The sequence below is a fragment of the Chelonoidis abingdonii genome, chromosome 15 (assembly GCF_003597395.2).
Source record: "Chelonoidis abingdonii isolate Lonesome George chromosome 15, CheloAbing_2.0, whole genome shotgun sequence".
Classification (NCBI taxonomy): domain Eukaryota; kingdom Metazoa; phylum Chordata; order Testudines; family Testudinidae; genus Chelonoidis; species Chelonoidis abingdonii.
The window spans coordinates 11,056,595-11,082,930 of NC_133783.1; the positions used below are offsets into that span (position 1 = coordinate 11,056,595).

At 40.4% G+C, this 26,336-nt stretch overlaps 1 protein-coding gene across 2 annotated transcripts in view; it reads left to right on the forward strand.

Moving 5' to 3' along the window:
• The window catches only part of NRG3 (neuregulin 3), an 898,610-nt gene that overhangs the window by 839,421 nt on the left and 32,853 nt on the right, over nucleotides 1-26,336 (forward strand). For both annotated transcript variants that reach the window (XM_075072572.1, XM_075072573.1), the window contains exons 5-7: nucleotides 1,687-1,789; nucleotides 10,704-10,830; nucleotides 23,904-24,031. In XM_075072572.1, coding sequence (XP_074928673.1) covers nucleotides 1,687-1,789; nucleotides 10,704-10,830; nucleotides 23,904-24,031 — 358 coding nt within the window. The remainder of the gene's footprint in view (nucleotides 1-1,686; nucleotides 1,790-10,703; nucleotides 10,831-23,903; nucleotides 24,032-26,336) is intronic.

The following is a 26,336-nucleotide window of genomic DNA, read 5'->3' on the forward strand; positions in this document are numbered from 1 at the left end:
GGCGGGCCTGGGTTCCCCCCAAACCTCCCAACTCCTAATCAGACACAGGAGGAGCTGACTCAGACTGTGGGTTCCACAAGAAGGGAAGATCACTGAGGTGAACAAATCTGCCAATAAACGCAGGACCCACCAAGGTGGAGGAAGAACTTTGTCACAAAGGAGAAAGAGGACCCAGGCAAAGACCTTTAAAGTAATAAATGGCCATGTTTAAGATTTAAAGGTGGTTAGTAAAGGTAAAATAGAGTTGCTAAGGAGGAGAAAGAAGTGTTAAAACTCTTACCCCTGAATAACTAGCAATCTGTACTGTGAGGAATGCTGTCCGTGTGCAGTCTTCAACAACTAGCAGTGCTCTGTCAATACTACATAATATATCACTACGCTGATATTTTGTACAAGTCATGGATCTACGGTTTTACTTTTAGGTAGGTACTATCTTGAAAGAGAATCACTTTTGTGTTTTTTAAACTCCCATTCTCGCAATTCTACTACTCCTTCTATGGTTCAGTACCACCTTACTCAACACATGTAAGGGTAGCAGGATTGAGTCTGGTATTAGTAACTCACACTGATGTTAGTCTGCACTGAAAGACTCTAAACCCAGAAAGGAAAGCTAGGTTTGTCTATGGATCAAACATTGCTTGTAGTATGCCTTTTCCCTTTTTGACAAAAAACACATCCCTCCTTTATGTTCAAAAAATTTCAGTCAGCTCTATTACAGACATAACCAATCTCACTCACTTGCATATATCACCTCTGTGTTCTCCCCAAACCCCATCAGAAAACCTATTTGGGCATTTAGATATTTCTATATCTGCATGTTTTCCTGTAGTCTTGTGCCCTTATCTTTTCCTGCAATATGTTAAGGGATAATGATATGAACCAAGCTGTATGACATCTTGCCAGCCTGGAGAGGAAAGCTGGGGAGGGGAAGCCTTACTTTTAAGGAGCTATTGATCATCCTCAATATGTGGAGTTCCAGTTGTATATTAACTAGCTGATGTTTGCACTCAAAACTTTTCTTGTTTTGCTAGTTTGTTTATTTCAATTCAGTTTCTGCTTTCAAATTAATTAATTACTTAAGAAGCTTCCATGAAAGTAGCATCACAGTCTTTGGATTTCATCCAGCTCTACTGATTTTTTTAAAATAGCACTGTAAATCACTCTGTGTTTTATGTTGTAAGCTTGGAATCCAAGGCATGACATGGAAAGCAAGAGATAGTAGTACCAGTTAGTCAAAACAAAAAACTAAATTCATTTTTCGGTTAGAAAAATGCTTGAATTCTAGTGAGCCTTGTGAAACTTAACAAGCTTTGCTCAGTCCTGGCTATGTCTTTAGGCCCAGGTTCTTTAACCACTGAGATATTCAGAATGATTCTGACAAGACTGGAAATTACTACTGAAGCCAAAGATAAAATTAAACATCCTTGGTCTTTCTAATTATATGTTTTGCAGTGTCTTTGAGAACCATTAGCAAGAAATCTCATGAGAGGTCATGTTACTGTAAATTTTCTTAACTGTTTTCTAGACCACAGAGGAGCATCAAAACTGTTGAGTGCTTAGCTGAACCAAACTCCCAAATCTCTGAAATTTGTCTGTTATTTGTTAAGATAATAAAATATTGACAACCATTTTTTTCACAAATATTGTTTTTGATGCTATCATAATTCTCAATTTTACTGTCCACAGAGAGCGAAGAGGTGTACCAGCGCCAGGTGCTGTCTGTTTCCTGTATCGTCTTTGGCATAGTCATAGTGGGCATGCTCTGTGCTGCATTCTACTTCAAAACAAAGTAAGAGCCTTCATCTAGCATGTTTATTGTCTAGTCTGTCTTATTCCATGGCTTTGCAGCATGTTATAAACTGGTAATGTCTCTAAAGAGCAGGGCCGTCTCTACTGTTTTTGCCGCCCCAAGCAGTGCGCCGAATTGCCACCACGGATGGCAGGGGCAGTCCGTGTGCCATTAGGGTGGCACGCGCGTTTCCACAGCGGCGGCAATTCGGTGGCAGCTTCTGTCTTTAGCTGGAAGACAGAAGCCACCAGGTTGCCGCTGCGGGCAGCTGAATATAGAAGCTGCCACCAAAATGCACGTGCCACCCTAATGGCACACAGACTGCCCCTGCCATCTGTGGCGGCAATTCGGCACGCTACTTGGGGCGGCAAAAACACACGGACTGCCACCCCTTGCAGATTGCCGCCCCAAGCACCTGCTTGGAATGCTGGTGCCTGGAGTCAGCCTTGCTAAAGAGAGTCTAGAACAGCAAGTTTCTCCACAGTGATCTTGGAAGGCCCTGTACCCAAGTCTACACACAAAATTAGGCTTTACAAGTGCTATGTGTTCTTTTTTTCTGATATCAGCAAATGACAGACTTTGTCTCCCTTGAAGTCACAGGAAATGCTCTCTTCCTTGAATTTTCAGTATTAAGATGTTTATAGGCATATTCTGATTTCAGTTCCATCAGTGTAAATCCAGTGCAATATTATAGGACAATAAACGTTTTGTCCTTTTGGAGGAAAAAAAAGGTTAATCATACTGCGTCCTTTTGTGCTTCATTTCATCTCCTCTCCCTTCACTCCTCTTCTGTTTCTGTCAGCTGGAAACAAGGAGCATAATTAGCAGAAATATACAGCTACATCTACGCAGCGCACCAACAAGTGTTGATAGATCACTAGCATTCTATGGACAATAGTTTGTGAATAGTTCATCTAACAAAATAACATAGTAACAAGCAAGAAATATATGAAGGCATCCTATACAATGTCCATCCCGGGTAGTAAAATGCTTTCCAAACAACTGTATTCTCTTTCCATTGTTTAATTTTCTCTCTCCTCTCAACCGTCATCTTTTAATATTGTTTGTTAAGTTATGTGTCTAATTTAAGTTGTAACCACCTCAGACAAGGTACCTGGATGCTGATCCAAACCTCTTGTGTTCGCAAAATCTCATCAAAACTGCCTTCTTTATAATGTTTTGTCATTTCTGTTTTCAGCTGAAATCAGGACATGCACAAGCATTGTATGAAAATAGAAAAAAAAATAGTAAAAGTTAAAAAAGGTTTTTCAAACCTCAAGACAGTTTTGATTTGAGTCTCAGGTGAAGGCTGAAGTTCGTTCAAATTTCATCAGCAGCAAAGAATCCTATGGCATCTTATAAACTAACAGATGTTTCGGAGCATGAGCTTTAGTGGGTGAATACCCACTTCGTCAGATGCAAAGTAAGAGCCATGCATCTGACGAAGTGGGTATTCACCCACGAAAGCTCATGCTCCAAAATGTCTGTTAGTCTATAAGATGCCACAGGATTCTTTGCTGCTTTTACAGATCCAGACTAACATGGCTACGCCTCTGATACTCAAATTTCATCGAACCCCATTCACTCTGATTTGCTACATTAATTTTTCCAGAGTATGCCTTGAACCCAAAGTCTGAATGTAGTGTTGGTCAGATAGATATAGTGGGAGAAGAAATGGAACTTTTCTCTCCTTGGTCCTCTTTTCATATAGAACTTCTTCGTAGTGAAAGCAGCAAAGAGTCCTGTGGCACCTTATAGACTAACAAATGTAGTGGAGCATGAGCTTTCGTGAGTGAATACCCATTTCATCGCTCCAATACGTCTGTTAGTCTATAAGGTGCCACAGGACTCTTTGCTGCTTTTACAGATCCAGACTAACATGGTTACCCCTCTGATACTTCATAGTGAAAATTGTTGAGTGCAGCATGTAGCCTTGCCATAGAAAGCAAGGTTTAACTCATATCTCAGCTCTGCAAGGAATTGCTGTCCTTCCAAAATGGGATTGGGAATTCAGCTTGATCATGGAATGGATGATGAGAGAAAGAGGAATTAAATGCTGAGTTGGAAGGACATGCATACAGCCAATGGGAACAATGAGAGAAACATGCCTCTCTCCTCAAAAAAACAAAACACAAACAGTTACTTAACTGTGTGTCCCCCTTTGCACCACTGTGGAAGGATGGTGGGAATCTAGATCAGATCAGCACTCCAATCCATTACAGTTCACGGGAAAGAGCGGGGATGGTGACTTATTTGCGGGAGCTCTGGTTGCTACAATTTGTCCACAGACTTGTGAGTCTGAATCATGATTCAGGGGATTGGGAAGGGCTGAAGCTGGGATGGGGAAGGAACAGGGTTTCTGTGCCAGGATCTGGGATGAAGCTTGGAGATAATTGGAGAGATGGAATAGTACTGTTACTGATGATTGCAGGTGAATGAACTTAACTCTTCCTAGATGTCCAGAGCAAATTGCTCCAGTGGGCCCCTTATATACCTCACATGGAATTTGTTGTTGTAAATCCTATGTGAATGGTGTGTCTGGCTACAGTCCCATTTCCCAGAGGCCTTACACACCACACAAACAAACCAAACCCACCAGCCAGAGTGCCATCCCTAATTCTCCAAAGATAGCTACATCTGACTCCAGCACTATCACACTGAATCAGAAATGGAATTCCCTAACTGGCCTCCTCTTTTTACTTGTAAATCTGTGACATAGTTCCACCTCCTGGCTTAGACTGCAGGACAGGCATCAGAGGTCATGTAGCTACACAGACAGGTGGTGGTGCAGGGTTTGCCCACAGGTCTGAAGGAGGCAGGCAGTTTTTGGAGAGATCATGGATGTGTGGAAATGGCTGGGCCTGATCAGAGATGGAAAAGAAGCTGGATGGAGCCCTGTAGGTTTCGGAGTCCTTTCAGAGTGTTGTCCAAACCCTTCCATTGATGGCTGGAAGCATCATGGATTTGACTCCCTTCTCCAAAACCAGCATATCCTGGAAGATCCACTGTAGCCACAGGGCCATCTGCATGGAAGCAGCCAACACCCTGATTCTTTGCCCCCTGTGAATCTGTTCTTACTCCCTTATGGCCTGGCTCTGTTGGAATCACACTGTCAGCTTCACCTCTGTTAGTGGTAACCCAAGGGACCCCCTCCTCTGAAAAGGTAGTTCCCAGGCACAGTGGAGGCTCTCCCTTGCTTTGCCATCCCCACACATGCAGAGCCCTAGGACCACATATCATTGTATGTAGGGTAATATTTAGATTTATTTATGGCATGTCCAAAAAATTAAAATGTCCCTAAAAGTTAGAGAATCTCTGATCTGACCTGAAGAAGAGCTCTGTGAAGCTCAATAGCTTGTCTCTTTTACCAAAAGAAGTAGGTTCTATAAAAGATATTACCTCACCCACCTTGTGTCTCAGAGAATCTCTGATAGTGTTAGAAAAAATAATATTTACTTGAATAAAATCTAGAGTTACTTAACCTGACTATTAGACAGTTCCTTCTGCTGGCCTCATATGATATTTCTCCATGTATTTTCAATATAGATATTTAAAAACCAAACAAAACCTTTAAAATATATTGCCAGAGGAATTAAAAGACACTCATTTGCCAATCTGTCCTTCAAAATCTTCATTTGGGGCTTATCAGAGAAGTATTTTAAGGGTTAAACATAGAGAGAGGCTACTGCAAACAGAACCTGGATTGTTCTGTATCATTTTGATTTGTATGGACACTGATGACTTGAATTATCATTTCTGACTGAAGGGCAGAAATAACAGCAGTTTATACCATCTGTTAGCAGAACATCTGTAAAATAGAAAGAAGATCCATTTGTTTTGCAAATAAAAACTTCAAAATAATTATTTTAATTGTCTAATGACTTTAAGTAGTAACCAACCAAGACCAGCTGTTTCTGGCTTTTATAGTTTCTAGTACATCTTACAATTTGTTGCCGGAATTTAATATACACAAACCTATAATTAACTCCAGGTTCCATATCCATAAAATAGGATAAAAATGTCAAATAGTAGATCATTTTTGATTGGTGAATAAGCTTTTAGACTCCCAATTAAGTTTATTCGAAATGTTATTTGTTACAAGAGCTTAGTTGAATGTCCCTGTGTGTTTAGATTACTGTGTGAGTGAAGAAATGTAGCCTTACAGAAAGAAAGCTCTCTATATCAATAAAAAAATTAGGATTTTATTATTTTTGGTTATTATTATATATTTTTATCCAAAAATTTAATCATATTGTGCTACTTTTGGTAAGCGGTTTGGCTATCACTATTTCGGTCACATTTTATATGAATATAAATATATGAATATATTTATAAATATTTTATAAAAGTAAACAAATCATATAGATGTTTTAATAAATGGTTTATTGATAGTTATAGAGTCCAACAAGTGAGTAGTAGGTGACTTCTGACCAGGGCTGCACAGAGGATTCAGGGGGGCTGAGGCAAAGCAATTTCAGAGGCCCCTTCCATAAAAAAACTTGTAATACTATAGAATACTATATTCTCATGGGGGCCCCTGTGGAGCCCAGGGCAAATTGCCCCACTTGCCCCACCCCCACCCCTGGGCCACCCTGGGAAAAATAAACATTTAAAAACTTTCTGCATCTTTGCACAAACCGAGTTTTGAGAGAACTTCTTTTCAAGTCACCTTTACAAGGTATCACTGGTTCGCAGCATCAGCTAGTGCTAAAAGGCACTAAAGCTCATTAAAAGGGTTGGACAAATATTTTCCGTCAAAACTTCTTTTGGATTGAAAACTAGGGGTTTTTAAAAAGCAGAACAAATCACGGACAATGTCTGCTTTTCTTCAAAATTTGCTGTGTTTTTTTTAATTGAAAAGCTGAAATTAGTCTGCCAAAACCTGAACATGGTTTGGGGTTTCAGAAGAGTGTTGCCAAATATTTGCTGCTTGCTGTAAAGAAACAATAAAAAAATTCCACTTAAAAAAAATCCAAAACTTTTGAACCTCCTCAGCTTGTGACCAAAAAAAATCCAAAACTTGTGAACCTCCTGACCTTGTGACCTCATTCCTGAGCCCTTCCAGTCAGAGATTTTTCCAGGTTTCTGATGCTCTGCTGGCTTCCTTGACTCATATCTGTTTCCATAACTTTGGGTTCATTTAGGTTAGAACATAAGAACATAAGAATGGCCACACTGGGTCAGACCAAAGGTCCGTCCAGCCCAGTATCCTGTCTACCGACATTGGCCAATGCCAGGTGCCCCAGAGAGAGTGAACCTAACAGGTAATGATCAAGTGATATCTCTCCTGCCATCCATCTCCACCCTCTGACAAGTAGAGGCTAGGGAAACCATTCCTTACCTATCCTGGCTAATAGCCATTAATGGACTTAACCTCCATGAATTTATCTGTTTACTAGAGACTGGCTCCATGGAGTCCCTGACAAGCTGGAGACGGTTACTGTGGGTTTGTCTTTACTATAGCTTATGTACATACTTCACAAACTGAGCATTTGAGCTTGTTCCAGAATCTGGGATGAGCCTAGGTTGTGAAAACTGAAATGCTCAAAATAGCACATGCATGTGAATGAACACAGGGTGCTAAAATTAAATTAACCCGGGGGTCTCAAACTGGGGGTCGGGGTCCCTCAGGGGGGTCACAAGGTTATTACTGGGGGTCGTGAGCTGTCAGCCTCCACCTCAAACCCTGCTTTGCCTCCAGCATTTATAATAGTGTTAAATATATTAAAAAGTGTTTTTAATTTATGGGGGGTGGGGGTCACACTCAGAGGTTTGCTATGTGAAAAGGGTCACCACTATAAAAGTTTGAGAACCACTGAATTAACCCCTCTGGTGCCGCAGGGGAGGGGGTTCTCCCTTGATAGGGTTGGGAAGGAGGTAGGTGGTGTAGGATATTGCTCTTCTCATGTGATCCCTCCCCCATGGCTCTCTTGGCTCTATCATTGTTAATCTAAAGTGACTAATTTTAAATGAAGCTACCCTCCTCTGACAAGAATCTCCCTATGGCACTGAAATTAAATGTAGACTATAATTTGGCATTTGAGAAGTGAAAGGGATGGTAGCCCTAAGGGAAAAGATAACAGCTTGGCTCTTTGTGTTAAATAGCTGTCTGCAGGCCTCAAACTGCTGAACGAGCTTTAAGGTAGGGAAGGCTGTGCCTCCCCAAACAGACTGGCCCTGCCTCCATCTGACCCCCACCCACTTCCTGCCCCCAACAGAATCCCTGATCCATCCTGCTCCTTGTCCCCCTTGAACACCCCCCAACCACCACTCCGGGACCCCACCCCCCACTAACTCCCCCTGTTACCTGTCCCCTGACTGCTCCGACCCCTACTCACCTCCCCGTCAAGTCCTGACAGACCTCTGGAAGACCTCCCCCCCCCAACCTCTGCCCTGTGCCCTGACTGTCCTTGGGACTCCCTGTCCCTTAGCCACACACTCCCAGCCCTGGCCCCTTACCATGCCACTTACCCCTGCTTGCCCCCTCAACTGGAGCCTCAGCGTGCCGTGTCCAGGAGAGGCCCTCGACAGTGCTGCAGCAGCCTGGCTCCGGCGGGACCTGAGCTCGCAGCCCTGCCCCCTTACACGCAGCTCCAAGCAGGAGGAGCTCAGGCCCCACCCGAGCCATCCTGCTTTAGCTCTGTCCAGGGCTGCTCCTGGACGTGGCATGCTGAGGCGCCAGGGGATGGGAAAGGCAAAGGCGGAGGTGAGAGTGGGGCCGGGGGAGCCTCTGACATTCTCATGGGAGCCGTTGCAGGGCCCGAGGCCTGGGAAAAATTGCCCCACTTGCCCCCCCTTCCCGCGGGCAGCCATGCTTCTGACCTTGGCTTGTAAGAAATTTAAATGTTTATCCATTGGAATATGTTGATTCATCCAAATCAAATCATTTGCAGGAAAGGGTTGGTTTCCATGAAAATTCTGTTGGAAAAAAAAAGAAAACAACATTTAAAAGTTATTGGCCCATCCCATTTTGACGTTTTCAAAATGAAGAACTTCCAGATTTTTGGTTCAATACAACTTTTTGTTTCAAAATTCAGTTAATGTAGAGGGGGAAAAAGGTAAAAGAAAAACACATTTAAGAAGTCAAAATAGAAAAAAAACATTTAGAATTGATCAAAACATTATGATTGACCCGATCCGACTTTTTTTCAGAGTTTCAGTTTGTAAAAATTTTTGAGATTTCAACTTTTCCATCCATTTCGGATGGTAAAACTATCAGTCTCAAAAATTCTCACAGTATGGGAAACCCAGGTCTATAACCTTTTCTACTAATGAGCTTAAATTACGTACAAACATACTACTCACATTTGTAACATGTTTATAGTGTCTGTTAATCAATTCTTAACCCTTTGTGTGCTGTTTAAAACTAGATCCTTAGTGTTGGCATCAGAGGGCACTGAGTGCGAGATTGGTGGAATATTTTCAAAATGTGATGGAGTTTTTCATTGAAATGTCAAATTTCAGCAGAAAAAGGGAAGAAAATCTTATTTCCTCCCCTCTGGGTTTTCTATTTCAGTTCAGCACCTTACTGAAAATACTTAGCTTTGTCCAAATTTGGGCTTACAGTCAGCTGCTGTCACAGGGCTATTGCTGGTGTGACAGGCTTGGTCTGTACTTGAACATTATGTCAACTTAGCTGTGACTGTCAGGGATGTGGAAAAACACACCCCTGACTAACACAGTTTTGCTGACAAAACCCCAGTGTAGATGCAGCTCTTTTGATGGAAGAGAGCTTCTGTTGATGTTGCTAACATTTTGGGGGGAGGTGTTGTTTCTACACTGACAGAAAAAAAACTCCTTCTGTTAGTGGTCAGCTGCGTCTGCACAATAGGCCTATGTCGGTATAGCTGTCTCAGTGTAGGCTTTATAAGGCCACCCATAGAATGTTGCTGCAGCTGTGTATACCATTTTCTGTACCACTGTACCAAAAAAATAAATGTAATTAGTTTTTATGGGTAATTTAAAGTCTGATGGAGTCACTCTGTAGGTTATCAAGACTGAATGAACGGTCACAGAGATAAAAGGCCAAAGAACGTGTCCAGTTAATAATCATTGCCCAGCTGGGCTGTCTGCCTTCGAAAGATAAAAGAAATATTTATAATGCAGATTATTGCATCCCATCCTCAGTGATGTACTGACTTTTAGGACTCAGATTGATGGTACAGTATGGCACTAGATGTAGAAATTCAGTAATGAAATCTGTAATTGTACGCTGAACATTCCTTGTCATTATGGCTCAGCTATTAGCATCCACCATCTCTAGCACATAGGGTTGTGAGTTTAAGTCCCACCCAAGAGTTTGTCTTCTTGCCAGTTGGGCTCATATCCAGTGCTTTTGCTGAGTGTATGGGGAAAGCTGGACTATTAAAGTCATTAAACCAAGATCAAATCTACAATGCTTTTCAGGTAAAAGTCGAAGATGCTATGGCAGTTTTAATAATAAATCGGCGGTAACAATGGTTTCTTCACCAAAAATCTCTGCTACAAATGAAAACATGTTCTTCAGTCTTTCAAAGCTAGTTATGAGCTATATTGAATGCACAGTGGATGCTCTATTTTCTTACAAAAATACTACAACACTAGTATCTAGTTTAATATGATAGTGCAGTATTATAATATACTTTTGTACAAACATTTAAAATCAGGATCTGTTTTCTTCCCTATTTTAAACTTCATTAGATAATGTTTGCTGCATTGAAATATATGGAGATACTGGCAGATTAGCTACCAGATTGACGTGTTTGTTAATCCACTAGGAGCTATCTGGGTTTTATTACGGTACCTAAAGTTCTTAGCATCACTGACGAAAGACAAGATGAGGCTGAGGGTGGGGGAGTAGGGATATAAGAATATCATAGTTATTTTAATGTAGAAAACAAGTGCATTTCTATATGAATTGTATTTCTGCCTGCAGGAAACAAACTAAACAAATTCAGGAACAGCTGAAAGAGATAGAGAATGGGAAAACCTACAGCCTTAATGCTTCCAGCATGATGGCAAAATCAGACACCATGGCACAAAGCCGAGTCCAGCTGCAAAATGTAAGTAATTTTGCCAACTGCAATACTTAATTGTCTGGCTGAGTTTGTGGTGCTAATAGCATCAGACTTGCATATTGCTATTACTCAGACATAACCTTAGTTCACACCCATGATTGGTAGAAGAATGGGGGAAAGATATATTTCAGTTTACTTTCAACTGATTTTAAACTGTCCAACATAATGTATTAAGAATAAAAATTGTTCTGCATATGAAGATTGTATGAATTTTGTCATTGTAAACTCCAGCTTCTAAATAATTCCAATAGCTGGAACTAAATGTATGCATGTACGCCAATATTAAAAAAAAAATAGAAAGGTGGTGCTCCAATGAAGAAACTCCAGATCATCTTGTGAACGTGACCTTAGATGAAATAATATTAGACCACAACCAAAAAAGAGTTTAGTTGTCCATAGCTTTGTAGCTATCATCTTAATCCAGTGACATATAATTTTACATGCAATCCCACAAGCATCAGATATATAAAACAAATGAAGATTGAAACAAGAAAATTATGTGTGATAAATCCCAAAGTATTTATTTTACATTCCTAGTCGCTTTCCAAAGGATGTCTCCCCACCCCCGCCCCCTTCCACAAATCGCACACTTGTTAGTACTGTCCACTTTTAATGAGCAAAGATATGCAAAGAAAGGAACAAAGACAGTGGAACAAGGGAACAAAGACTCTGCTAGCATATCCAGAAATACAGCATAATGGCCAATCACTTGAGATGTATTAAAGCCTCACCAAATGCTTAGATCTTTCTGAGTTTATATTTTATTTGTGAATCTAAGAAATCATCATACAAAATGCAATTTATACTCTACTGAACGATGTACTAAGACAATGAAATGCAAAAACCATAAATGAGAATCCTGTCTCTCTCTAAAATGTTGTTAAGCTTCATTTTACCCCAGTAGTAGATTCATTTCTTTTTCTTTGTGATAGATGAGAGAAACAATAGGCTTTCATCATGGATCACAATTCAGTATTCAATAAATTAAGGTTACCTCTTAACCTCTCACCTCCCATACCAGCTCCAGCTGAGAGTTTGTCAGACCTTACAAGATTTGAGGGGTTTCAGTCTAGCCAGATTCCCCACAAAAATTGAGATGCAGCAGGAAATAGGGAAGAACATTTGTACCTCTGAGTCAATGTTAAAACAATCCCTCCCCACAGGTTGCTAAACTCATACTGTAGCCGTATCCATGCTTCAGCCAAATTTGTTTGCTGAACTGGTTCAAAGGCCTGATCCAAAGCCCAGTGAAGTCAATGGAAATCTTTGCAGTGACCTCCATGGACTTTGAATAAGATCCTAATATATGGGTCCAGATTCATCAATACACTCTAGTTGCTTTTGTGTTGCCTGAGTGATACGGAGCACCAATTCAACAGCCAGTTAAGCTAGGTTTATAGCTATTTTGTATCCCTGGGGAGTGCTTAGCACCTGGCTCATAACTGTGAATATGACGCTCATTTTTAACCAGTTCATGCTAACTTACTTCATATTTAGTTTGGCTAAGCAGAGAGGATAGGGTCAACTTTGTTTTTATCAAGTTAGCCTTAAACAATATAAAACTGTTTAGAACCAGTTCAGGAAATGCAGATTGAATACAAGTCTAGACAGAACCTCCATTGTGGAAGGGAGGACTTTTGGATGATCATATAATGCGCATTAAAGGTATGGCTCCTTTTTTGTGTAGAGAGTAGCTCCAGTAAACTGACCTACTTCCAATTAAAATTCCTCCTGGTTTATTTTCATCTGGTTCAGTTACTCTTCACTTTTCCCCTTCTTCTTCTCCTCGAGTTCTTGTCACAGAACTGTGCATAAGCAATGGCTCTTTGTATTGCTGCAGCGAGGTTCTTCTTCGTACAAATCTCCCCAAAGAGTTGGCAAATGAGCAGGTGCTCCATGGTCTGCACCTCACATGTATTCGTGTCATTAGAGTGCACCCCATTTGGTCATATTAATCTTTGATCTGCTGGTTTGCATGCACAAGTGGTTCAGGCAGCGCCTCGTTGACCAGTCTGTATTGGCCCCTCTGGAAAGATCCTCTTGGGGTTCCAGATCTATTTCAGTGCATCCTACTATGCATAGTCTTTCATTCCAACCTCATCATGCCTAACCAGTTGTCGTATCTAGAGGCACAATGTTGGTTATAAAATTCTTTCACAGTTTAAGGCATTTCATTATTCCTGTGTGACCATATAATGGATGCCTTGGATCTTCCATCTGCTGTGATCCTTCCCTTTGGCTTGCTACCTTCCTCCTGATATCAGGTGGTGCAATGACAGCCAGTAAGTACAGACAGCTTTTCACGACAACTGTCATTTAAAACAAGGTCTAATTTCTTAGCTTGGACAGATCATTCCTACACTGGATAGACATACTGTGCTATGGAGTAGCACAAGGCAATAGCAGTAGTTGGCAAAGGAGCTGGATTGGCTCCCTACGTTGAGGTAACCAACTTTCAGAGGTCCACCACCATGTAGACAGGATTTGGAAGAGTAGCCGCTAGGGTTTCATCCCAGGTGGTGATTAATTTCTGCTTGGCTTCTCAGTGACCACAGTCTTGGCTGGGTGGACACAAAACTGGTTCTTATTCCCCCTTACAAAAGCTTTTGTGAAGATTGCTGATTCAGAATAGCTATCATCTGTGTTACCAGCACATTAGCGGGTGAAGTGAAGTCTGTAAAGTGCTTTTTGTAATCCTTTGCTCTAACATATGCTATATAAACTAGGTCTCAGATATTACTAGGTACATTGTCTCTTTCCCTTTCATTGTCAAATATATTTTGCTCCAATTTTGTAAATAATTATTTAGTGTCCTTTGAGCATTTGACAAACACACCATAAACTTCACTGATGTCCTATTCTATTGTCATCATAATAATGCTTATTATGTCCCTTTATAATGGTCATGATAGCTGAAGGGGTAGTTTGTGGATTCCAGTTTGGGGGGATTTGAAATAATAAACAGTAACAATGGTTTTCAGCCGAAGTTTGCTTACTAGCCAGTGCTGTTCAGGATGGTGATTACCAATGATGGTAATTAACACACTGTTTTCCAGATCTTATTGCTGCTGGCAGGGAGATGCTCTAGCCTTGCTTTTAATGTTTTTTCCCTTTGGGAGCAATGACATTAAGGAAGAAAAAATAGAATGACCTTGCACGGTTAAGGATGTAGCATAACTGCAGGGTAATAATGGTTTCTATTGTTGGAAAGACTATAGTGCAGGAAGGCACTTCATTAAATATTCATAAACCATCACAGTAAAACAACAACAACAACAAAAGACTTTCAAACTAGTTCCAAAAACTGGGAAAGTGCAAAATATCAACTCTTAGGGGGCAAATCCTGCCTCCACCTCTAAAGCTGTAATGGGATTCTGGTGTGAAGGACTGGGAGCAGGACATTGATGAGGAGTCAGAGCATTCCTGTGAGGAAACAGAAGTATATTGGGACCACATAGCACTACTTCGGTCACTGAGCTGTAGTAGTCTCCATGGAAGTTTGCCTCAGCAGCTCACAATCTGTTGATGATGGGAAGGATTCCACACCCAGCCCAGAAACTTCTCGCCAGGGCCCAGCTCTGCTAGTTAGACAGGGCGCTAGGCTGAGCATTTGGCACCCTAAGTGCATATTGTTGCCCTGATCCTTTTCCCATTGATGTCAAAGGCAAAAGTCAAAGTGACTTCAATGGGAGTATGATCAAGCCTGTGCCATGGCATAAGATGGATGATGAAGATCCACCCTCCTTCAAAAAATTAGAAGTACTTACGTGACATCCATGAGAAGTGTTCACTGGAGATTTTTAACAACTACTGAACCCTGATAACTGACAATGGGGGAACCTCAGAAGGCTTAGATATTTGATTTTCATATGTCCCCCAAAAGTGTGCTTATATAAATCTTTGAAGTCTTCTCCTTGCCTAACCCTCTGAGTGGATCCTCAAAATCTCCCTCCTCCTTTCTTACCTCAGAAGCTCCCAGACTTAACTCTTCCTTCCCTAAATTGGGTCTGGTGACTCTTCCAAATTTTATACCCAGCTTATTTTTCCTCCTGTTCTCTCTAATAGTTGTGAAACTGGGTAAGGTAGACAATGTTTGTGTAAGGTTTATGAGTTTAATAAAGTCAAATGGCTGTGGTATTTCAGGCCACTGTTAAAGATCTGTCGCATGCTAATCTAGAGGTTGGTGCATTTCATTTGTGGGTAAAGTGATCCCAATGCACAGATTCTTCCAAACATGCTATCCTTGCTCTCCCTTTTGGAAGAGATCCAGAACACAATTAGTGGTAATCAGCTAACTTTGCAAACAACTTGACCAATTACAGTGCAAGGGTGCCACCTCTTCCCACAACCTTTTTAAAATTGGAGATTGTTAAATCAGGGTTGTATTGTTTATACTTTGAAAGGCACTTTGGGTTTCTGTTAATGAGAGGTACTATGTTAATGTAAGTAAATTATTATTGTACGATTGCAGGTAGACCCTACATTTCATTTTGAACCATGCATTCAAATTGATTACAAATTTGCACTCTAGCCTAACTCATTATATTTGCAGCTGTAGCAGGAATATATGGATTAATAAATCTCAATCCTTCTGATAGCCCACTTCCGTGCCAATTAAAGATTTCTTTACAGCAGCTTGATTATGAAAATCACATATAAGGCTGAAAACTCTGGATGTTTGCTTTCAAAATACTTTCCATTTGTAATGCAGTCTCTTGCTGAATCCTAAACTAAATGTTATCTGGCTGGAATCTGTGTTTCAAATTACGGTGTGGGATGTTCCCCTCAATTCATTAAACATTCATATGGAAGGGTTGCTTTTACAGTCATGTAATGAGATGTGAAATAGATGCTCAAGTTAAGCAACATGATATTCAGAAAGCAACAGGGATTGCTGATAGTGTGAAATGTAGAAGCATTAGAATTCAGATTGTTCACATCCTTAATTTTTGTGTCTCCCTTCAGGAGAAAATCCACAGCTAGGAAAGGAAGGCTACCTAGCAATATGTGGAGTTGTATTGCCTGGGCAGATCCACATTGTAGGACTCATGTGTCAGGCATGTGAGCTACAGAACATTTGGTATTAAATCTTTTGAGGGCGGGGGCTCAAGTCAGCCTGAGATCCATATGTTCCAGAAGTGACCCCACTCTATACTTCTCCTCAGTTTCTTAATGCTTAATGAAAGCATTCCAGTAATGTCTCTGGAGAAGAGAAGAGGGAGAATAAGTGTAGATTTGCAGGTGCAATACACTTGGAGAGCTTCAGTTACCAGGCAATTACATTCATTTCTTCTTTATGAATTTCTTCTGCAAGTCCACCCCTTTTCTCCTCCATACTAGACTAACCATCATCCACAAATTCTGTAATTCTATAAAACAAATCAGCAATCTTGTTTGTTAGGGAAGAATTATTATTTATAAGCTCCTGCTGCTTATAGCTTGCTATTCTATTATCCCCCAGGTGTTTGTTGAGCTTTTTCCTGTTAACACTGCTTCTATTATTTTGTTAGGGATATAGTCTGGATTTATATGATAGTAATGGTCAGGATTACTCTAATTTTCTTGTTTGAAGAGTGTTACTACATTTATTATTTCCTATTTCATTCCCATTTGTTTGTCACTTTTCAAAAATAATCTCCAGCAATACAGTCAGCTAATTCCTGGGGTGTCTTGAACCTGGATCAGTTTGTGTATCTGTACATATTTTCCAAGTGCTGTAATGCTCTACTTGTTATTTATCAATAATTACTTTTACCTCCTTACTAGTCATTCAAACTTCTTGTCTGATATTTTTTCTTGTTAAAGACATATTTAAAGAAAGCAGTAGTGCTGTTATTCTTGAGTCATCATTGATTTATATTCCATCCTACTGCTTGTCCAGTACTACTACTTTTCCCCTGATATATTTCTAAAATCGCCTTATTCCCCTCACTCCCCCAACCCTTAGCATTCACTTGTAAAGGGACAGATTGTGTCTGTTCTTATTGCATCTACTTTGGGGAGTAAGGCCACGTCTACACTACGGGATAATATCGTATTAGCTAAAATCGGTTTTATAAAACTGATATTATAAATTCGATTTCATGCGGCCACACTAGGCACAGTAATTCGGCGTTGTGCGTCCATTGGGCCGAGCAACTGAATTCGGAAGCGGGCATGGAGCCTTCCGTAGTTATCCCCAAGTAGTCCCGCAGTCTCCCCCCCCTTGGAATCTGGGTTGAATCATTATTGTCGCGGGTGGCTGGGTAAATGTCATCAGTATCCTTTCTCTGGGAAAACATCAGCTGACAATCCTTCGCGCCGTTTTTCCCTGGAGCCCTGCAGACGCCATAGCACGGCAACCGAGGAGCCCGTCAGCATTTTTTTTTCCGGCACTGTAGTTGACTGGATGCCACGGAGAGAGAGGCGATATCCAGCGCTACACAGCAGCATTGCACTTGCTTTTGCAATGATAGCAGAGAGGGTTACGGTCGTTCTGTACCGTCTACGCCGCAAAGAAAACTGGCAATGAGATGACGGTTATCTCCCCCTCTGTACTGTCCGCTGCTATCATGAGTGCCCCTGGCTGAATCGGCCGGGGGCGCAACGCAAAGCAAATTGGAGTGACTCACTTGGGACTGAGTCAATCCCTCCCTTATAGTTTCTAAAATAAAGTCAGTCCGCTAGAATAGGGGCAAGTGTATTAGAGGACCAGTGTATCAGAGCACAGCTGTTCCGAGTCAGTACACAGGGGGTGCCCCTGCAACAACACCCACCGTTGCTTCCCTCCTCCCCCAACCTTCCTGGGCTACCGTGGCAGTGGTCCCCCCAGTTGTGATGAATATAAAGAAGCAGAAATAAGAAACAGAGACTTGTTAGATAAAATGAGGGGGAGCAGCCTCCCGGGGCTATGACAGTCCAGGCAGTACGGAACTTTTCTTTACACAGAAAGGGAGGGCTGATGAAGCTCAGCCCCCAGTTGCTATGAGAAGACAGTACCACCGTCTGTACCATCTACTGGGAGTAACTGGGAGTCATCCCATTACCCAGGCACCCCGGCCAGCCACCTGAGGCCAGCCAGGAGCACTCACGGGCTGATGGCGACGACGGATATCAGTCATATTGTACCGTCTACAACCGGGGAGGGGAGAGGAGCAGATACTGCTCCTCACTGCTGCAGCATTGCGTCTACCAGCAGCATTCAGTACAGATAGGGTGACATGAAAGAAGTCAAGAAAGATTCTTTCCCTTTCTTTCATGGGTGGTGGTGGGGGGGGGAAACTGAGAAGCTATTCCCGTGAACCATGCCAGACACTGTGTTTGAACCTACAGACATTGAGAGCTCAGCCAAGATGCAAATACTTTCAGAGACTGCTGTGGACTGTGGGATAGCTGGAGTCCTCAGTACCCCTCCACCATGAGCGTCCATTGAGTCTCTGGCTCCCGTTACGCTGTCACGCAGCGCTGTCTATCCTGGAGATTTTTTCAAACGCTTTGGCATTCGTGTTCTGTAACGGAGCTCTGGTACAACAGATTTGTCTCCCCAACAGCGATCAATCTAGTATCTCCCGTACGGTCCATGCTGGAGCTCTTTTGGATTGAGACTGCATCGCCACCCGGGCTGATCAGAGCTCCACGCTGGGCAAAAGGAAATGTAATTCAAAGTTGCGGGGCTTTTCCTGTTTACCTGCCCGCTGCATCCGAGTTCAGATTTCTGTCCAGAGCGTCAGTGGTGCACGTGGATACCGCCCGGAGGCCAATACGCGATTTCGGCCACACTAACCGTAATCCGATATGTTAATATCGAATTTAGCGCTACTCCTCTCATCGGGGTGGAGTACAGAAATCGATTTAAAGGGCCCTTTATATCGTTATAAAGGGCATTGTAGTGTGGACGGGTACAGCGTTAAATCGATTTAACGCTCTTTAAATCGATTTAAACGCGTAGTGTAGACCAGGCCTAAGAGGGAGAAAGATCCCTCTGTCCCTATGTGACCACATTAGGGCTTCCTAGATTTTAAGGAGTATAGATGCTCCTGCTATTCCACCTTGCTCATGCAAGTGACAGAGATGGGGGAGACATGCAAAGAGAATGCTCCACCTTTCTTATCCTCAGAAGAAAAGGCAGGGAACTGAGACTCACCAGTGCTCTTCCTGGAGGTGGGAAAGGGGAACAACCACAGTTCAATGCTCGATCTAGCCCTAAGGTGGTATTTTATCCATGTTGCTTTTTTGTTGTCTGTGTCTACCTACCCTGCAAGGCTTTTTATATTCAGAGCATTCTTGTTGGTCACTGACTACTACTTTCATTTCCACTAAAAATTATGAGAGTTTAAGGAAATGTTGAGTAGCCCTTTATGAAGCAATCTGGCCAAATTTTGCATTCACCTTGACCAGAGAAACTGTGGATTGTCAACCTAATTAAAATTCCTTATAGGAATTCCTGGCCTCTTTTAACACCTGTGGATTTTAAAACTTCCTGCCACTACGCCTTACTCAGTAGATCTCTTAATTCCCCATCACTTTCTTTCCTGATGTCCAGTACTCTTGTTTTGCTGCATTTTGTGGTCACGTTCTTCACCGTGCTTGGTTCAAGTACTTGTGGTCACTGGTTCCAAACTTTCCTAATATTCTCATATTCCCCACTATCAAGGATAAAAATGCCTTTTCTCAGTCTTGTCACTTTTTGCTGGAGTGTGTAATAATTAAATTCTATATTGGCCTATTCTATAGAAATACAGCGTCATTTGTTGCACAGCAAGATGAAGACATTTAAAACTCCTTTTTAATTTGTTGTGGGAAAGAGAGCAAACTATGTTTTGGCCTATGGGATGATCAGAATTGTCAGAAAGTTCAACAGCAAATTATTGACCTCCATTTAACCCCTTGAGTGTTTGGGATATACACTGTAGTTTTGGCAGAGCTGTGATTTAAACAAACTATCATGAGAATGTTGGCAGTTAAATATTGACCACAGTAGACCAGCAGTAATGAGAGAGATACTGTAAGCTAGTTAGAAATTCCAGCTCTTATAGTGGGTAGTTCTAAATGTGGGGCTATTTAAGGGAGTTCCTGAGAAGAAACTAGGTTTCTGACTTTGCAGAAAGTGGAAGTAGTTTGCACCAACCTATCTAGTTAAAGAAGTAAAATCATAGGGTCAGCTTAGCAGTTGTATAGCACTTGTCATCCAGAGATCTCAAAGCACTTTACAAAGGCTGGTATCATTATCCTAATTTTACAGTTGGTGAAATCCAGGCACAGAGAGATGAAATTATTTGCTCAAAGTCACACAAGTGAGGTGGCAGAGCCATGAATAAAATGAAGATTTCCCAACTCCCAGGCCAGTATCCTGCATATTAGACCATGCTATGTCCTCAAATTTTAATAGTATATCTAGGAAAGGGGTGGAATATTACTCGTAAGAAGCTGAAAGGATGGGCAATTGCCTATAACATGAAACTGTGAATAATTGAAAATTTGCACAAAGGTTTATTTTTTAACTCTGTCATTATTCATTAATTTATTTAGCCACATGCATCAGAGGACTTTTCAGTAATTGCTCAAACAAGAAGCACAAATAGTCAATCAAGAGACAATAAAAACCTAAAAATAAATAGCACAAATAAATCTTCAGCTGTGTTTTAAACTTAACACGAAGATCCTCCCTCAAATAACTCTACCAAACAGGGCGACTAGCTTGATTGTTCAGATTTGCAGCCAGAAGAAGCTGTGGTTGCTCAGCACTTGTGAAAATCAGGTTATAAGTGTTGTGATAAACAGATAGTTAAGGGTTAATGCCTCTTTTACCTGTAAAGGGTTAAGAAGTTCACCTAGCCTAGCTGACACCTGACCAGAGGAACCAATGGGGGAACAAGATGTTTCAAAAGGAAGGAGGGAAGTTTTCCTTTGTTTAGCGTCTCAGTTTCAGCTGGAGTGAAGAAGATCAAGGAACCAGCCTCTTATACGAGTAGTAAGTTTTAGAAAGGGATAAATAGGTTTATGTTTATTTCTTTGTAACTTGGCTTGTACCATTAAGGGAATTATCAAATTTGGGTATTCTTGTGTGTATTAAAGTTTTTCCCAGGGGAACATCCTCTGTGTTTTGAATCTGTTGTCTGTGAAAGTAGCTGGTATGCTAATTCTCCCAGAGGCTTTCTTTTACCTTTCTTTTCTTTAATTAAAAGCCTTTTTCTTAATTACTGATTGATTTTTTTCCTTGTTTTTAGATCCAAGGGGGTTGGATCCGGATCCACCAGGAGTTGGTGGGAGAAAGGAGGGGGGATGGTTAATTTCTTTTTGTTTTAAGATCCAAGGGGTTTGGGATCTGTGTTCACCAGGAAATTGGTGACTACCCAGGGAAGAAAAGTAGTGCTTGTGAGTGGTGGGAGCGATGCCAGATCTAAGCTGGTAATTAAGCTTAGAAGTGTTCATGCAGGTCCCCACATCTGTACCCTAAAGTTCAGAGTGGGGAAGGAACCTTGACAAGTGTGTATAGAAATGGTATCTGGGAAATGGAGAGAGAAGGGACATGGATAGTACGGTCAATCTTACGGAGGAATAAATACAGTACTGAGTATAAATGTACATAAATATGTGACAAGGGACATGAATACCAACAAATTCCTACAGACAAGATGTCATTAAAATTCTCAAGACAAAAACCAAAAATATAAACCTGATTCTTAGCTTCAAAGGCAACCAATGTAATTGGACAAAACTGTTTAGAGGCTTGTGAAAAGTGCTTACAAACTGGTATCTGACCCATCACAACTGGAATCCTTGTGAGTTTTGTTCTTGACTTCAAGGAATGTGGAATCAGGCCACATGAGTCTTTTATTAGTTTCTGTATGAATTAGCATCATAATTATGGGCCAGCTGTAAATTTAATAATGAAGAAATAAATCTGTCAGCTAAACAACACCAACCAAAAAACCCACTATCCTGCAGAGAGTGCCTGTTGGGGAATTTGGTAAATGGGCTAGTATTTTATCCAACCTTCTAGGGCACTTTGAAAGGATCGTGCCTCTCTTCATGTGTGGGGAGAACAGATGAATCGTACCGTCTTCTGTCCCAACCCACAGCAACTTTTTACACCAGTCCAGAGGGCAGGACTGAGCTCTAGCTGTTGTTTATGGTTCACTTAAGACTCATGATTTTACAAGCCGTTTGGACCTTCAGTTTAATCTGATGTAAAATACAAGAAAGGACAGGAATAGCTTTCTTGAGTTATCAATTCATTCGTTTTGTAGACCAAATTGATTGATTCAGGTCAAAAATCAAAGGCAAAACTCCTTTCTGCATCTGGCAGAGAAACCATTAAAGTTTGAATGGTTTGGGAAAGCTGGCACCTTAAAAATCATACATCTATCTGAAAATGTTTTACCTACTATTGTTACCAGTGATCACTAAGCTCCGTATGACTGAAAGAGATCAGAACCTGATACATTTATTCTAGTTTACCAGTGTGTTTACTTTGTGCATTTGACAGCACTTTGCCTATATTCAGTTTCATTGTCATGTCTCCCCCCTGCCTTAGTCATTTTATCCTGTTATTTGTGTGGATGTTTCACACAGCAAGCAGGGAGAGGAAAAACGCAGGGGGAAAAATTTGTTTGTTTAGCCACAGAAAATGGCCAGGTGAATCAAGGGTGAATGTAATAACTAAAACTATTTTAAACTCATTTTTAAATTGACTAGATCTCAGGTTTCTGTCATCCCTTTCTGATTTTGTTGAAGATGGTAGGATGTATGATTGAACCTAAGAAAGGGGATATTTTAGTTTTTATGTGCACTAAATGTTGGGCCTTTTCTGTTAGGCTACAGAATAACTATGACAAAGAGAAGCATTGTGACAGAAATTGTACCAGTTCTTCACCATGGACAGTTTATATTGAATCACTGTTACCCTTTATACTGTAATGGTTGTTTAATAATATCAGCTATGACTTTCTAGGGAACGTAAGTGATTTAGGCATCCTTGAGTTAACTTGTATCATGTCCTATCTTGTACAATACTTTGTTTATTGCATAAAGAATGCAAGTATTGGTGATATATAGCAACTGAAAGTTGGAAAACATAGGGCCAACCAGACTAACTTTAGGTAACTGTCAAGTAGCCTAAGAAAGCTGCCAACTGCACTACTTTTTAACATCCGCATGAAAAGGCAGATCCATTTCTCATATCTCTGGGATATTACCCAATGAACACTATGGATGAGCAAACTAGTTTGATAAAATAAGAATCAGACTGCACAATCATCCATCCCTGACATCATACTGAAATGGAATTTATTTTGAGTTTTTAAACGTTCTGTTGTTCATTTGTTAATATTTACGCATCTCTGCACTTTCTGGTTCCCCTTGGAGCCAAATCAGAGAAGCGCTCATTGTATTTTCAAAACAAAAGACCAACATGTATGTAATTAGAAGAAAGTTTGTTCTTGTTTCATTTCCATTTCCAAATGTATAGACTCTAGCGGTTCCTATGAGGATTAGTACTCAAATAGAGAATACCATACTCATAGTACCACTGGAATGCCAATTACTTTCAGACTGTAAATGTAGACCCCTGATGGCCCTGAGTCTCAAATTGCAACTCAGGATGTAGACTTTCCCCAAAGGATGTTTGGATCCACCATTTCCTATTCATTTGAATCCAAGTGTTTTTTTTTCTTTTGGGTTTGTTAGTTCCATCTGTTAAAGAAAGGAGACATAGTAAGGGCCCTGCCAGGTCCTAAGGAACTTCTGAGATATACCATCTTGCAGGGGTAGTTCTAAAATCAGGCATGTGACTAAAGGAATCAATATTATAGCATTCCTTAATACTCAGGGTAGAGCTACCTGTATAATACTGCAATAACACTAAATACTTTCAAATAGTAAATGTCAATATTTTAACAGTGAGTACTGTATTTGTGCTTTCCAATATGCACAGGTTATTTAATTCGTTCTTTTTCTCCCAGTGACATTTTTATTTAAAAAACCTCCCATCCTCCTTCCTTGTCATCTCAGATATTGATAACGTGCATGATGTATTCTGATTTTAATATATTAATTGCTTTTTATTCTCTGTACCACAGTATTCAAAGACAGACAGGCATCCTGGGCCTGCGATGGGAAAAGTTATGGAGTCTAGTTTTTCAGGTACTCAGTCTTTCCCCGAAGCCTTGTCTCCTGACAGAGGAAGCCAGCCTACCAAGCAACATAGGTAAGCAAATGGCTCTCAGACCAGAAAATTGACAGGCAGAGATGTCACTGGTTTAGTGATACATATACAAGATTATTGTTTCTTGTGATGGGGAGACACTCAAGACAGTATGTACTAACAGAGACCTGATCCAATCATTAAGCAGATGACCAAGCATTTCCTTAGCTGTAGGCATAAAAAGGCATTAAAGATGCTCACAGACTATAGCTACCTTTTGTAAAGAGCCTAGAGGAACTATTAAGAGACACTATCAAAGCTGTAGACAGAGACTAGTGAATTAAACAATTGTATTCTGAGAAACCATTGAAAAACAGATTTTTCCTCTCCTGCCCTATCTTAGTTCATGAAGTTAATGGCTCATGCTCCCCTAGGCAGACTCTGTTGCAAACTTTCAACCTTTTCTGAATGTTTCTTAAAACAAATAGAATTCTAAATGAAAAATGATTGGTTTCGGTGTATATTCATGAGTAGCAGTGTTTTTGAAGACCTACTTTTTACAAGTTTGGACACACAATGCTTCCAAGGGTTGGGGGGGGGGGTGTAGGTGTCAATTTTCAACATTGAAAGAGGTGCCCCTTTTAAAAGAAATTTCTGGTTTTTCATATGACAAGTGTATATGATGGGCTGAGATATTCATATTCAAATTCATACCTGGTGGAAACAGCTTTATTTAGCATCACTGAACTTGTGGTGATAACCTCTTGCACAAAGAATATGGATGATTTGATAACAGGAACAACTAAAGATCTCAAAAACAATGGCAGAGAAGGCAGAATGATGTCCATATGCAAGTCTAGGGAGAAAAACTTAGTGATAACAATATGATCTATTCCTTAAGACTATTATACTTAAAGTCTTCCTTTGCCCTACTTTACTGTACCTCTTCTATTATTTGGTTGTATCCCAAAAGGACATTTCATTCTAGCCACCTAGATCAGCCACAATTTCTCCTTTTTTTATATTCTAATAGATTGGAAGGCTAAGAAAATCAAAGTACACTGTTGAGTCAATAAGGGACGATTGGGGACCATTACATTTGCCTTCCTTATACCTTTTAACATGGCAATAAACACCAACTCTCATGCGAAATTCACTCACTAGAGCCCCAGTTTCACAAAGTGTTTATGCATATTCTCTAAGTGCTTTGCTGAATAGAGATGAACTACTGAATTGGTGCCTAGAACATTTTCCATTAAAAGATTTTAATCTCATTTTAGTTAAATGGAAAAGATATTTTATAACCCTTTAAAAGTAAAATATTTCAAATGAAATAAATGTCCATATTTATGATCTCTCGTATAAAATTATGTTATAAAGTTTCATCAGGAAATATCTCTTGACTCTTATTTACATAATATATCATGAAATCATAAAAGACCCAAATATTTTTAAACCTCCCAAAGATTACCCTGATATTTAAATGTTGTTTAAAATAAAAATCTAATAAGAACTTTCAAACACATTCATTTTTCTTCCACAAGGAAGTCACTCTATAAGCCACATTTATTTAAACTCTTCTAGATTAGAAGAATTCCAATACATTTGACAATGAAGTATCCAATCCAATATTCTGCACTGCTAATGCTGCCTTCTTTGCTGAAAGAAAAACAGGATCAAGCGCCTTATTTGTAGGCTGCCAGCAATAAGTTATATTAGTATTACTTGCATCAAAGGTGTGTTTGCATTGATTGATGAGCTTGCCTTGATTTATAAATAATTGCTTTCATAATTTTATAATTTGCAATTTAATATATCAAGCCTTTGTTGTATAAAACATGCAATAGACTTTAGAATGTCAGTGATTTATAAGCCCATCATTGATTTATGCATCATGCAACAACTTCATAAGTTACTTTGTGTCACTGGTTTACAAGTACTGCACCACTGATTGATTAGTCATCTGTCTTATGTCGTTTTTTTTTTTTAGTTTAGGCTCTTTCTTTATAAGCTTTATGTTACAGATTTCAAACTAGTTATAATTAACTTTTGTTTCTATATTTTACATGTGACCAATTTAGGAAAGTAATTTTAATTACTAATGATAAATTTTGCCCTAAATATTACTTGTGTCAAGTAGTTAAGGCCCTTGGGGCAAACTGAGCAGTGATATAGAACTCAAGTTAGCAGATCGCTTAAGCATATGATGAACTTTACATGCCAGCTGCTGATAGATGTAAGCTAAGATTTTGCTCCAGGAGGTACAGTCCAAGGGGAGACGGAGAAAAGGTGGGTTTACTCCAACTTTGTGCTCTTGGGACTTTGGGCTGCTCTGGTGTTGAAATGGCCCCCGAGTAAATTAGAGGAG